Here is a 16,451-nt window from a genome sequence, read left to right on the forward strand (position 1 = left end):
ACAATTTTCACTTCAAACTAGAGGAGAGGACCCTATATGTGTGCACCCTAACTTTGCACTTTTCAAAATCATATGTGGATATTTTAAAATTTCTCTCAATTTTTACAACAATTGACTTGTCAAGTCCCCTACTTTAAAAAAAAATGTTTTTAAGCTCACATGGCCAAATATGATGCCACATCAGCGTGCACTTTTGTGAAGGTGTCCAAAATGGTCCCAAATTGTGATAAGACCAGTAGGTGTGCACTAAGTCATGTTTACTTGTACATTGATGTGGCATCATTTGATTGGTTACTTTTTGAATTTTAGAGGTACTTTTTTGGGGATAAGCATTGATGTGACTTTCTTAGGGCACCACTATTGGTCCCATTGTGTCCAAGTACTATAACATGTATTGGTCCCCTCACACTTGTCGGTCCCTCTCCCATACTCTCCACATAGCTTATATTCCACCATGTTCTCTTTAAAGAAGAGCCCTACAATCGAGAGAGATAGTGAGAGGCCTACTATTCTTATTAATTGATGCCGATGACTAAAATTTGTCAATTCTCACCCACATACAATGTACACCTAAGTTGATCTAATGATGGAAAACTTGTACTCTTGAAAGAAAGGTCACAAATTATAAATTTCATAGGAGGTAGAGCATGTATGCCTCATTTGTACCACAATCAGGTACCTCCTACATAGAGTACGAGATAGTCTTCTATCACTACAAGGCATCTGTAGACCCAAAAACAAATAGATGTCTCCTACATGAAATATGAGATAGTCTTGTATTACTATAAGCCATTTGTAGATCCATGTAAGAATTTTCGACTAAATAATATTATAAAGATTTATACTTTTTAAATACTTTTGACATTTGATCGAAATAACTCCTAAACTTTTATCCAATATAAAAAAAACACTTTACTTTGAAGCTCATGAATCACTAAAATATTTGTTTGTTTTGGTCAAAGACTTTTTGTGCAAGTTTCTTGCAATTAAAATAAAGCAAAGCACTTTGTACTCCCCTCATGGCAACTAGACTGAAGCGTACGGTGGACACAATTAATATGGGTATCTTTCTATCTTCATTGTCTCATTAAACTCTGCCAGCAAACTTCCATCACCAAGCTCTCAGTAAACAGCTGCCAGGAATCGAACTCGTGACATTCTCTTTTTCACTGCTGATTTTTTAATATTCACAAGTACAAACATCACCCACTTTTAGTCAACTTTACTTGGACTAAAATCAAAATTATAAGAGCTTGTTGAATAAGATTTACTCATTACAGATGAACAATAATAAGCTCACCTTTTACATTATCAGATACTTGTTCAATGGCTTCTCACTTTTACATTATAAGATTTGCTTTCATGCATTATTTCCCTTTCATGATGGTGTAATTTTGTAGACTATTGAAATGTTTCTTCCACACTCTTTGTCTACTGATTTTGGTGTGCATATATAAAAGAGTGTCACATTATGTATTTTTTAAATATATTTGTGCAATATTATATGTTTATATGATAGAGAGATATTTTTGTGAGGAATTTTTTTGAGTTGTTTTATTTAGATGGATTATTTGATTTTAGGTATAGTATCATTAAAATATAAATAATAATATTTAATTTTATTAAGAAAGGAAGTTCACACATTTGACAATCAAATCGGTATTGATATTATCAATAAATTATATTATTAAGAATTGTTTTTTGCAATATATCTATTAGTATGTTTAGATCAAATGAACGCCTTCATTAGAATTTGAAGAATTGTAAAGAGGTTTGTGTTAGAGAATAGATGGTCATAATATTTCATATATAAAAACAAATAAAATAAAATTCAATGTGGTCATTAGCAAAAATAAAGAAGCTAAATAAGAAAGTACGAGAATTATGTGCAATATGTATGTCCAATGATTTCTAATCTATATAAAGGAGAAAATCAAGAAGAATAAAAAAGATACAATGCATGAAGGCAACATAGGTTAAACCTAAGTCAAACATACTAAATCTCAATTAGATTTAATCAATACTTAATTATAATTTGTTCAATCTCAATCAATTAAAAATCATCATTATATTTCATTTTTATAGCACTTATAAAATTTATAGGTATTTTTTGTTCATCCATAAAAAATTTGCAATATTCTTATGACAAATTTTTCAAATTCTCTTCAAATAAATTTTACATATCCACAAGATCTATATAAACTTAATAATAAAAATTAGAAATTTTTTTTTTTTCCAAATAGTTAATATATTTACTGTCAAAAATTATATTTATAATAACATTAGACCAGTATTAAAATTATATATATTCTTTTTTATATATACACAACTTACCTACATAATTTAGTTTTGATTTAATTCTAACTAATGTATAATATACTACATTAAATTAACATAATATTGTGAAAGCTATGCAATTAAAAGTGAAAATTAATATTTAGTAAACATACAATTATTAGGAACGAGTTAGGAAGGAGTTGTTCATAGTGATTATATAATAATAATTTTCAATATTCTAAAAAATAGTTGGATAATGAGAATATTATAAAGAAAATGTTAAAAAAAAGGATATGATCATTTAGACATATGATGTTGTGATGAAAGGGAAGTATCTTGAGTGGTGGTATAAAGATGTAGTGATAAAGTTAAAAAGAAACTAAACATAACATTTAATTGTTTATGTATATTTAAATAATGTTGTGTATTTTCTTATTTTATGAAATTGTGAGAAGCCATTCATTTAATGTATGATAATATATTAATTGATCATATATAAGTTCTATTAAAGCTATTAGTTAGATATTTAAATATGAGCATTGTAAATCATTCCATGAAGTACATATTATTAAAGTATTACTCTATAATCTCATGAATGTATCCAGACTTTATAAAAACATTTAAAATATTAAATTACTTTAATATATGTTTTTATATCTTTACAATCCTTTATCTAAAACATGTGCCTATGCATGTACTTTTTTATCATGTAGTTGTATGTACTCTTGTATCATCTATTACATGTAGGTACTCTTGTATCATCTATTACATGTAGGTACTCTTGTATCCCCTATTAAATGTACTCATGTGACCCTTTCTACTTTTGTGTGAGGGTAGTTATTATGAAGACCATATTGTGTACATCTTATGTTGGAAAAATTGTTGTCTTTATTATGTGAAAGCAATTTTTGCAATTGACATCTTTGAACGAAAAAAAATTGATCTTTTAGATAATTAGTTTTAAAATTGTTAAAATAATTTATTTTCATTATTTCTTATATATGTATAATATAATCCAAATCATATTCATAATACTTTTAAAAAACTTTATTATAACAAAATGAATGTACAACTACACAATTTTGTGCAAGACAAAACAAAGCCAAATACCTAGCTTAGATGATCTAATATTATATATTAACCCTATCCATATGGAGAGGAACAACCAACTTGAAAATCCTTTTAAGCTATCTATACTTTGGAAGCATCAACAATAATTTGTTTTTTATGCTATTTAAAAAAGAGTTCAAAATATAGATAAGTTACTGGGCCAAAATGATCGTTGATGATGATTTAGACCGTAGGAAGAAGACTTGGATGAAGTAGAACAAGAAGTGGATGAGCAAATGGGACATTAGTTTGTAAGAATGTCCTAACACTTACGAAGAAATAAAAAAGTTGAGTTAGAAAAATACAGGGCTGCCATGTGGACAAAACAAAGTGGTCCAAAAAAATCGCACTATATCAAAGAGTTCAACCCCATGCAACAACATGATGAAAAACTTATTTGAGAGCTACAATTAAGAGAAAGACTAAAATTTCAATTGCACAATTGAGGACCATTCTCGTCATCTTAGGTGTGAGATTAGTAGATGGACGATCCTTGAGGAAGATTAGGAAAGACGGACTCAGATTTTGGTAACAAAAGGGTGGTTAAAACTGAATGACACTTTATCATAGAGTGTGGAGCGTATGAAAATATTCGTACTCAATTTGAAAGCAATTTGTAGGTGGACAATCTAAATGAGCTATTTGAGGAGGCAAGACTTTATAAAACAACAAGTTTCTTGATCAAGATTCATTATAGCATAGTCGACATGGCAAGAAACTTAAAAATTTATGTTGTGTCTCTTGATCTCTTGAACGTCATTAAAATTCCTTTATTTCTCTTGTCAAAATCAATAATAGAAAATCTTACATCGAAAAAAAATCTGATAATAATTTAAGAATGTTTGTCTCAATAACATAAACTGTTTAATCTTTAATCTTATAAACACCATTAAAATCTTTCATTCATTCCTTCGTTAATATGACAGAATATAAAATATATGCTATGCCAACTTTCGTATAACTTTATCTGCAGAATTTCAATAACTTGACTCACACAAAACCTCCGTCAAAGCGTGGCAGAAGATTTTTTTTTTTTTCAAAATAAAAAAAGCATAGATGACGTCAACAGGGTAGTTTTTAGTCATGTGATCCAAAATGGATATTCTAATTTCTGATACAACTCTTGGATATATATCGACATCAAGAACGACAAGACCGTCCCAATACAGTAAAGACCAAGTAACTTAGTTTTCAGAATTTAAATCCATTCATTATTGCAAATAATTCAAAACCTTAAAACATTACGTGTGCATTAATTATTGAAAGCAAGTTTGTGTGCTCCCATGACTGCTGACACAGCAAGTTGAAAGAGAACATCGTTAATGAAAATAAGTCACAAAAAACATTATGTTACCATATTTATGGGTATCATAAATGCGCCGTTCCTGGCAATTCAGACAGTTTTTTTTGACTTTATAAGGAATGGAAAATGTCCACACAACAATATAAGCTAATTTAAGCTAATTTAAGTTGATATCATAGATTATAGGTGTGATTTGAAACGTCAATACTAAAAAATCTATTGGAATCAAATTCAGAAGTAGTAGCATTAATCTAATATTTGTGAAATTTATTAATTGAAATGATAGATCATGAAATATGATCAGAAAAAGATCTCAAAGAATCAAATTGATTCAAAAACAGAAGCATTTTGAACATTGAAACAATAAATTTTCAGTTAAGCCCTTTAAATCTCTTATTACACAAATATATATGTATTTTGAATAAGCGGTTATATTACAAGCATGCTGGAATGAATCCAATTGAGCTACATATTCAAACTGAATAATAATATATCAGACATAATAAACAAAGCAAATAGAATTTAACCATACAAGAAAAGTAAAACTGCTGTCTTGAAGTTCCCCCGTTGGATGAGCATCAGAGTTTGATTCTGATATGCTTGATGGCCAACTGCCTTTACGTACTAGTGATGAAAGTGGGCTTTCTATTCCTTATCTTTACTGTAGTGTAAATAACTGCATTTCCATATCTTTACACATTGTTGAAGCAAGCCACAACTGAGAAATTGATAAGTCTGCAAGATGATGTATAGGTAGTATTGTATTGTATGTAATCAATAAGCCCACAGGGAATCAAGATCAACTGGTGGTGATGCTGCAGAAGGATCAACTTGATATGATCTGCTCACTCTACCAAACATTTCAGAATTCATGTCATCACTAGAGTTTGAGCAGGGAGCATTATGATCATGTGGGTTGTGAGGAATACCACTGTTAATCTTCTGATGATGATCTTCCATGGCCCATTGGGCTTCTTGGGATAATCTCATATTGTTTTGGTTAGCTGCTCCAAGATTGTCCTGTCCTCCCATAGAAGAAGAGGGCTCCATTTTGCAGTGCTTCAAGTTCAAGTCAGTGCCTGAGTACTGTTCAACCAGAGCCCTGAGAATGGAATTTGAGGGCAAGCCTGCTGCTTGTGAAGCAAATCCTTGGAAACCCATGGTATTTGAGGAGAGCTGAGACAGAATATAGGCCATGGTGGGATTAGGGTTTTGTGGCTTCATGAGGTGAGGATCATTTGGAAATATGGTATTGCTGTGAAAATGAATGTCTGAAAGCTGAGCCTCATCACTCTGGATTGCTGCTGTATTGGAGCCATAGCATGGGGATTCCAAAAGAGGGGGCAATGAAGGGGATCCCAAGCAATCATCAACGTACATGCTGTTGTTATTCATAAAGCCTGACGTGGGTTTCTTGGCTCCTGCACTTTTGTGGAAGATGCGACACACCACCCACTCTTCCTGCGCCAGAGATTAAATCAGATGCAATGTCATCGTCACAGCTAAAAGTCGAATATTAGCAATTATTGCACACTATCAAGTAAAAGCCACAAAGAGTAGTGCAAAGGGCATCCAGGCATAACTTCCAGGTATACTTAGAAAATGTATGAAATTTATCTGAAAAACAGCTTGATAGACATGAAAAGTGTGTATGGATTTACAAAAGGGCATGCTCACATGTGAAGAGAAAAGAAAAGAATCTGTCATCAAAAAGATTTCTTTTTCTTTTCTTTTCGTTTCCTTTCTATCCCCACATACTAATATTGAATGTGAATTGTTCACACGTTACAGTGACTTTCCTTAGAAACTGGTTCAGGTTAACTCCCAAAGGAAGGGTTCGCAATCTCCGTGACATGATTCAAGCATGAGTTAACTAACTACCCAGTTATTAACGTACCTTGGAAGCTCTTGTAAGTTGCTGATATGAGAAGCTTCCTTCCAGACGGTATTCATGCATGACCCAGTTAGTCTTCTCACCTCTTGGAGCCCTCCCTTTATAGAAAACCAAAGTCTTTTTCATTCCAATCAGACTACCAGTCTGAGCATTAAACACCTCTCGGTCCTTCCCTGTGGCCTTCCAGTAACCGGCCTCTGTGGCTCTGTTAGTGCGTAACCCTGTTGGGTACTTTCTGTCTCTCAAGCTGAAGAAATACCATTCTTTTTCCCCCATTTTTGCCTTATCTGCAAGATACAAAACCATCAAAGTATCACATATATATCAAATCTGTCATAACAGTGCAGCACAATATTATGGAACGCTTTATTTCATGTTAGGAACATAATGGAACTATAAAACAATGATCTTTTCACTTTCTGGTGATGGATCATTGAATGTGATCCAAAATAACTAACAACAAACATACACAATTCAAATCAGAAGCTTGCACATGTCTATCTAATGAACCGTGAAAATCTTGTACCATCTAATGACTTCCATGATCAAAGCTGAGAGCTTTATTCATTTCCCAGCCTTTTCTTGCTTCAATTATATCTAAAAGTGCAATCTTTAATTATATCTAAAAGTGTGGTCTTTCAAAACCATCAGTGCTTTTGTTCCTAAACAGGCAGACACCTGATCTCCATTGCTCCAAAAATGTATACATATGCAATCAGAGATGAAATTGAACTTACCAGGAAGATCCCAAGGCTCACACTTATTGAGATCAACCTCAGCAATTGCTCTGCCAGAGAAGCTATTATCCAGAACCTTAGTGGTCAGATAATATGTCACCAGTTCTTCATCTGTTGGATGAAACCTGAACCCGGGAGGCAAGCCATCATCAGGATTCAAAGCCTCCATGATAATAATTTCACTCTGTTCTATACAACCCCTCTCTTAATGATCTTCCTAGCTATAGGACAAGGACCAAGATCATGCACACTAAATAGACCCAACGAAGCAGAATGACAAAGCACTTTAAAGCCAATTATTAGGCTGCCTGCCCTTCTTCTTCTTATGTCAATGCGAATGTGAATAAACCCAAGCAAGTGACAGACCCTTTAAAAGCCCTCCTCAAAGACAACCACCCAATTCCCTGCTGTTGACTTGCTATGGATCAGATATATACAGTATTGCAGTTAATCTAGAGACCAGACCTTAAATGAAAAACACTGTTCTTCTGTCTAGGCCGGTGGTCTGCAGGTCTGTCAAAAAAAAGCTGCTAATCCCTAGGACAAGCCTAACCCAAATCTGCCACTCTATGTCTATAGGCAATAACTATGTGTGCGTGCATGAGTATATATGCTAGTACTGCCTGTCAGTATGAAGTGAAAACAAGGGACAGAGTGTCCAAAGCACAAATAAACTGTGTGGGCCTTTGCACTACCCTACCCACATCATCCAAGGACACTTTCTGATACCAGAAATACAGAGGAACCCCTAAAATCTACAGAGTTCATGAGAAGAAAACACTCAGGCAAAGCCTCTGCCTTACTGACTGTACATTTTTTCTCTCAGTCCAGGAAGAGAAACAGAGATATGGGTATTATGCAAGTAAACTATATGTGCAGGCTTAACAGACTGACACCCACGGTACTCCCTACATTCAATGCAATCCAAACAATTAGAAGTCACCCACACGGGGATATGCCCACAATAAATATGATCAACTAACCCAATTCCTTGACAGTTAGTTTGTTTCCCCAGAGTTGAGACAAATTTGTGGAGATTATAGAGAGGGCAATAAATGAAGTCTTCAAGAGAAAGCTTGAACAAAAAATGTTAGACCTTTGCCTGGCCCCATACGTGCTTAACAAGTAAGTTGAGCTCAGTTCATCTACCCTTTGCAAAAACCAACTACTCTACGACTCCTCCTCTTTTACTCCTTCACGAAACCCTAATTCATCCCCATATCCACATCTACACCTTCCTTACAAGCCTTATCAGTCTTAATCAACCAAAAAAATGCATTTCACGGCTCATATTTGACCCATTTATCAGCTTTGCCCCTCAGACTTAAAACAAGATCCGGAAAAGAATCGGCTGCGCTTGAAAATTAGGGCAGCATTAGGAGTTTCTGTAACACATACTACTCCTTGTCCTCCGTTTCCGTTGTCGTAGATCGTCCAAGAATCCAATCGGACGGTCAGGGATCGGTCTCAAAGTAAACGTGCTCATGGGCGCCACGTGTTTAATAATATTCAAAAAATTTCGCCGCCCTAAATTTTAGCGCCTCAAGTTTAATTAACGCCGTTTCGGGAAAGATGTACGCACGAGCCCACAGTTTTGACAGAGATGTGACGCCGACAGGTAGATTTCCCGGCCACCGGGATTATTATATTCTCGCCGGCGAAATATTTTCCGAGAAGATGAAAGCGCGTAGCGGCAGATGTCGGCTAACACGTAACTTTATAATTGCTGCTTGTTATTGTTGTCATTTTTAACATTAAATTTGTTTTTGTTCAGAGTTACTTTATTTTACTATTTTATTTTTAAACTAATTATGGCAATTCTTTGAGTGTTTATTTTCTCAAGCTTGTTTGAACATAATTTTAATCTTACTTGTTCCATCAAAATTTGTATGAGGTATGATTGAGTTTTATTTCTTTTATTTTGTTAATTTGTTTAAGGTATGATCTCGATCTCGTCTTTTGCAATGGTGGTCTTATGACCGAATTTGTTTTGAGTACAATCCTGACTTAAGTTAAGACAATGGACTTAATAAGGATCCCCAACCTCATCCCTTATTAGATTGTCCTCCATTAATATCCACGTCACCAAATTCACTCTTGCTTAATGAACAATTCAAATTGGGCCAATGCATTCGACAAATGATCTCAACCTCCTAATCTCTTATAATGCCAAACCAATGCACTCAACAACAATTTGAGCATCATCCCTATAGTGTCCAATGAATGCATTTAAGAACCATCTTATGTACTCAACAAGGATTCTTGTCTCGTCCCTTATACAACTAGATCAATGCACTAAACAATGATCCTAACATCATCCCTTATAGCATCAAACCAATACATTCAACAATGATCTCAACCTCATTCCTTGTTACATCGAGCTAATATACTTAACTGGATTAGATTTCAAATATGCTCTTTGTGAACCAAACAACTTCACTAGTAAACCGAGAATTTCTTGACATTTCTATAATAGTAATGATCCCATCTTTATCTCTTATCAAATCAAGCTAATGCACCCAAAAATGATTCCAACCTCATTATTTATAGTAAATCCAACAAATATACTCAAGCAAATCTAGCGCACTCAACACAATCCCAACCTCGTCCTTTATACACTTAGACCAATACACTCAAAAATCACAACCTCATCCTCCATATGCTCAGACTAATGCACTCAACAATCTTGACCTCATTCCTCATAGCATAAAGCCAAAAATACTAAGCAATAATATTAACCTCGCCCCTTTAACACCGTGTTAATAAAATCAACAATGCTTCCAACATCGTCCTTTTTAATATCCCACAAACACACTCAACAACAATCTCCACCCCATCCCTTCCAATATCCAACAAACACACTAAAAAAAAATCTTATGCACTCGACAACCCTCACCTTCACTTCATTCCTCACACGATCAAACCAATACACTCAATAACCTCGACCTTATCTCTCATAACATCAATCTAACACATCCCTTAATAATCCAATTTTCATCTCTTATAATATCAAATCAATACACTCAAGAAAAATTTAATCCCAAATAAACTCTTTATCCATTGTAACATCATAATAATCCATTCAACAAAATGAAATCCCAATAAATATAATCTTTAAAATCCAAAAAAAACTTTACTAAATAACCCTTAGATATTTTACAATAAAAAATGCTACATGCCCACCTTAAAAACAAACCAAATTAACCACTTGATATTTCCAAAATTAAAAAAGTATATTTCCAAAATTAAAAAAAGTACATGCCCACCTTAAAAAAAATACATATCTAATGTCACAAATTTGTGTCCCTTGTGACCACAATTTTGTCGCCCTCTTCTTGTTGTTTAGTCTCACATTCTTCATCAAGAAGATGTTAGCTTTTGAAAACAAAGCAATTTTGTTCTTCCACACCCTTCTTTTTATCAAACATTCAAATACCACTCCTCCTATTTCCTCCCATTTTTTAATACCAATACTCACTCTCATCACAAAATGTTAGGCCATGATAGTATATCCCTTGTCACATGCCTCTTCAACTTTCCATTCCAATCATTCCAACTCACTGCAAACGTGGCATTACTTGTTGCCCAACAATGAACCCACCAACATCAAACCCTAAATTTTAAAAAAAAAAAAACAAACAAACCTAATTTTTAGTCCATGCCAAAAAAAAACCCTAATTTTTGACCCCTGATTTTGTGTGCCTTGTAACTCATTTTTTTCTTGCCAACCCCATCCTCTCTGTGTGTCACTATCCTAGGCCCTTTTTATCATACTCATCTATTAAGGAATCTAGCAACATATTCAATCAATAAATGATAGAGTATAGCAAAGATTTGGCCTTGGACTATAGCGCTAATAATAATGAATGCAATCATAAGCAAGGAAAAACTTAATTATAATGCCACGTGTCATTCCATTTGAGGTGCCATGTCTAGGCATCACCAATCACAAAGACCAAAACCTTTTTTTAACGATTCCTTCTCAATAAAGTAATACTATGAAATCTTGGCTTAGACTTATGACACGTCCCAAACGGTCCAACTGGAGTGACGTCACGTTGAAAGAGACTATAGATACACCCCATTTAATAGTTTCTTCAACTGATAAGATTCACATAATATTTTAATAAATAAAGAAACCTTTTTTATATGTCTTTGATCTTTGTAATACATTATTTTAATAAACTATTGAAATATAGGCATGAGAAACTTCTCTAAGATAGCTAATAATGAATGGGATATTGGGTATATTATTTTATTGTACAAAACTAGTAATTAATGTGCACAAGTCTTAAAAGAAGAAAAATTAAATGCTTGGAAAAATAAAAGAATATTAAAGAGAATATCCAACATTCTCTTGGGTCAGTAATTGGTTCATTGCATCTAAACCTTTGAAACGGAAGTAAATAAAATAATTAATTATTCTCTTAATCATTGCCATCACGGCAAGGTATTTAAATGGGAATGAATTAATTTAATTAATTGCAATTAATAGTAGGCCGTTTCGATCATAATATCCTTGAAAATCCATCTTGCTAAAATTTCCATCAATTTTAAGCAATCTTTGTCTTAACAATAATAATAATAATAAATAAATAAAGAAATTGCATTCGTGAAAAGCTTTGTCGTTTTTTAGTTCCCTCTTTATATGAGTGGTGGGGTCCTCCACCTATCTTAGGTTCAACACTAGTATTAAATGAGGGGGAATCCCCCCTTTTCATGTTATTTTATTGAGATTTGTAGCTTGGTCACCCTTTTATATGGTGGCCTATTTGACCAACCAAGTTCTAACTGAATGATACTTCTAACTAATTTTTTAATGGCCCATCTTACCTACTTCCCTCCAATAGGGGGTAAAAATGGGCGATGTTTATGGAGTACACAAAATATCTTTTGATTAGATGATATTTTATCATTTATTAATTAAATTCAAAATCACAGGTAAAAATGGGCAATGTTTATGGAGTCCACAAAATATCTTTGATTAGATGATTTTTTATCAAATATTAATTAAATTCAAAATCACAAGATAGTTGTCTTGTGGTTTTTAATTTAATTAATAAATGGCAGAACATTGTCTAATCAAGGGCATTTTATCATCTCGGTGATGGATCATAGAGTGTGATTTTGAACGTTGATGTAAATAAACTCACACAATATAAACCAAAAGTAGTAACTAGAACAGGAGCATTTCGTCGGCTACAAAGCCATTTCGATAAAAATATAGGGTGAACACATTCCACTGTGTCCTAATTTGATTGGTTCCTTCTATTTATATGAGGGAGAGGATTTACTTTAATTTTTATTTTCTTTTTCAGGGTTTTAAATGTTAGGTCGAAGATTTTTATAAGTGAGTTAAGAGCTTAAAGTTATTGTTTATGTTATTTAACATCATTAATGTATTCAAATTAGCTACATCTTGATTGTGTTGTTAAAAAACATTTAAAAGAAAATTAGACCAAAACATGTGAATCAAGGAATGTATTATTGCACGTTTATATGTTACCATTTGATTGATTTTTTTTTGATGTGATTTGTAAAAATAGATATTTTTTTGTCCATTTTATAGGTACATACATGACAACTTCTAGTACTCAACCTTACAAGTGATGGGCAAGAGTATAAATAACAAAGACCCCTTGTTGCAAATTATTATTGCTTTTGAAACTATTGAGTCTTCTTCCCTACTATTCATATTTAAAACAATATTGACCAATTATTAATCATTGTACCTTTTAAATAATTAAATTCAAAAGATTACCCCTTACTAATCATATTTATTTATTGATTATTAGTCATTGTACCTTCAAATAATTAAAATCAAATATATTTTTATAATTAATGTTAATATTTATAACTTACACATTTTAAGTATATAATTTTTAAGAAAGTATTTAAATTGTTGGTAGCTAACTTTTTTGTGACTTCAAGTTCTAGTTAATACTACTTGTTATATGCACTTTCTCAATTTATTTGTGTAAGTATTTTTTCATAAAATTATTTACATGATTAAATCTAGAAACTCTAAACTAATTTTTTGAATATTGGAAAAGTTGTCTTTGATTATAACCCATAAATATTGTCTCTTCATTTATAAGAAACAATAATATAGTCTATGGAATAATTAAAGAGGTTGTTCAACGTATATATGTATGTACATACATACATACTGTAAAGCGGAAAATCGCGGTCGAACCCTAGTTGGTCTCCCCTCTTCTAACTCCAAGGAGAGAGAAGGGAGGTTCGCTAGGATTCGATGGGTTTTCACTTAGGGGGAAAACTTTACATTCAAAAGAGGGGTTGAAACTCATAAGATCCAATCCCACGTAATGCAAGATTGGATGCTCAATGAATTTCAAGGGTTAGGAAAGCAAGGCTACCCTCTTTTGTAAAGATTAAGGAAATTAAGCTAAGGATGCATAGAAAGTCATAAAGATTCGCTTATAAACTGAGTTCGGGTTATAGGATAAAGCTGCAGACCTGGAATTAGCAGTAAAATGTCGATACAGCGTTGTCCTGCAAATTTGAGCAAAAGTTGTCAGGACGATGGTGCCCGGCGCCACGGTCCTCCGAAAAATCCGCGAAACGAAGGGGGATCTATTCGTCTCTGCACAAGGATTCCAGATCTTCAATTTCAGCCGCGTACCTGCAACCTACACACAGAAAAGCGAAGACGATTGGGGGGTTAGGGATTAGGGGTTTGCCTTTAGGTCAAACCCCAGTTTTGGAATTAACCAAGAAATGAGCAAGAGCTGTAAATGTAAATGACTGTAATGTAAAACAAGTACTAATACCTTGTTCTAAGGATGTTTGTATCCTTATGTGCAAAGGTTTAGATGTTGTATGTTGTAGTATGTAGCATGTAATGAGTGATCTCCTCTTCAATGGTTGAATCCTTGACTTGAATGCAACACTTAGCCTTGAATGGAGACTTGAAATGATCAATTGCTTGAATGCTTGAATGCTTGAATGCTTGAGTATAGTTTCCACGCCTTTTTCCCTCATATCGAATGAAAGAGGAAAATGTAGTTTATATACTTGTCATTTAGGGCTGATAGACTGATTTTCCCGACCTTAGGCCGACCAGGGAAGTATATTTCCAAATTGCAAACAAAAAGACCCGAGCCCCTTAGGAGACCGGGCCCAAAATAGGACCCAGGGACCAGGGCGCTGGGCGCTCTGGTCCCACCTCCCAGGACATCAGGGTGCAAGGAGGTTCAGGCCAGAGTACTTGAAAAATGCAGTTTTCAGTGTCGTGAGCGAGTTTCGGGGTCTCCATTCAGGTTGCGTGTTGCGTCGCCATCGTGAAGATCGAAATGCAGTCGAAATTGCAAGTGTCGCAATTTTAGGACGCTACATTTAGCCCCCACTTTAGCGGGAGTATGTATGCTCATACTTCCGGTAAAGTACAAGGAAACAACGTTGAAAGACTTTCACCACGTCAAGGAGGCAAGATACACCAAGCCCCCAGTGGACTAAGGATCTTACAACTTCGATTGACAAAGTAAAAGGGAAGATCACGAGGAAGAACCATGACTGTCAGTAGTAAGGTTCCCTCGCTATGAGTCATGCAAAAGAAATACCAAAAATCTTCAAGACAAAGCTAAGTTTGCCAAGAAATTTTCAAGTATCTTTGAAAGGATAGACAGGGTGTATGCCCCCCTACGTTAAAGCGATCGCACACGCCTCAACGGGGGTGATTGTTTTAACGTAGTGATACACATAAGAAAAAGGAGCACGTTATCGCAAGGATTTAGCCCCCAAGTGTGAGATAAACCCAAGGATAATAGACACAAACACAAAACACAAGGTGACTTCGCTTTCCTCGGGGTCAGTATGCTGTATGATAAGTCATGTATATATCATATGTATGTATGCATAATTGTTCTTCATTCCCCAATCAAGGAAGGTCACCTAGAAGAAGGGAACACATGTGTCTTTTGAGTCAACATGAGAGAGATCGAGAGATCTCAATGCTTTGCATCGTCCTCAAGTAGACAACACTAAGGACGACAAATAGAAGAATGAGAATAACATATAGAAGAAGTAACAAAAGAGAGGGGGAGAGAGTCTGCTATGCTAATGTAGCTAGTCTAGCATGTCATCTACCCCCCGATCTTGCTGATCAATGTTTCGGGAAGGCAGGGAACACGCTAGAGGAGGAACATCCAACACAGCAGATGGAGCTATCACAAGATCCAAACAAGGGCTATGTTCATGTTCCAAGCCACATTGTTCTTGTCTAGGAGCTAGGATAAGTGCTTTAGAAAATTCATTAGATAAATGGTTATCAACATCAACAAGTTCATATTCACTATCAGAAGCAAGAGGAGTAATATTTTCATCTATATCATCATCAAGATTTATAAAAATAGGATCTTTAACTCGCACAGGATCAAGACCATCATGCATCTTATGTTTAGGAGATTTAGGCTCAATATCCGGCTGAGGGGAAAATGGAATAATGTTTGTTGAAGGTGTTTTTGGAGATTGCAAAGTTTGAGAAGCAGCTGCTTGAGCCCTAAGACGACGCTTTCGTCGACGTTCCCGTGCAGAACGATTACGTCTAGTCTTAATAGGAAGTGTAGAAGATAGAGGAGGAGGAATATTCTCATCCCTATCACTTGGATGTTTAGGTTGAGGTCTTTTAGGCTGGATAATAGGAGAAGAAGAAGGTCTCTTCTCTCTATAGAAGGCAGGAGGAGGAACTGCTCCATATAAAGGAAGAATTTTTGGTTTAGGAAGAAGACCAAGTCCATCATGACGAGGAGGTATAGGTCTATTTTTAGAAGATTTATTAGGCATAGACATAGTCACATCCATGGGGACGGGTTGGGAATCTTCTTGGGGAAAGACATTAGTTTTGTCTTTCAAAGGAAGAATTTCCTTCTCAAGAATGATAGGAATGTCAAGTTTAGGTGCTCTAGGTTCACTTAGAGATAGGATCATATCTGTTTTCCACTTTTGATAAGATTTGAAAAGATGATCACTTCGCGGAGGAAGAGATTGGAATTGTTTAGGCCAAAAGTAATCAATAGGAACACTAGAGGTTCTTTCAGCTGGTTTAAAGAGACTATGATTGACAGTAACAACTTCACCATTATGGGGAAATTTCAAACACTTATGAATA

At 34.4% G+C, this 16,451-nt stretch overlaps 1 protein-coding gene across 1 annotated transcript; it reads right to left on the bottom strand.

The window, feature by feature from the left end:
• Positions 1-5,058: 5,058 nt before the first annotated feature.
• LOC131061683 (protein CUP-SHAPED COTYLEDON 1) lies at positions 5,059-8,549 on the bottom strand. Its single transcript, XM_057995502.2, has 3 exons — positions 7,322-8,549; positions 6,588-6,871; positions 5,059-6,151 (listed from the first exon to the last, which is right to left on the bottom strand). The coding sequence occupies exons 1-3, from the start codon at positions 7,488-7,490 to the stop codon at positions 5,465-5,467; spliced, it is 1,140 nt and encodes a 379-aa protein (XP_057851485.1). The 5' UTR covers positions 7,491-8,549; the 3' UTR covers positions 5,059-5,464.
• Between the last annotated feature and the right edge of the window lie 7,902 nt (positions 8,550-16,451).

This window comes from Cryptomeria japonica, chromosome 8 (genome assembly GCF_030272615.1).
Source record: "Cryptomeria japonica chromosome 8, Sugi_1.0, whole genome shotgun sequence".
NCBI lineage: Eukaryota > Viridiplantae > Streptophyta > Pinopsida > Cupressales > Cupressaceae > Cryptomeria > Cryptomeria japonica.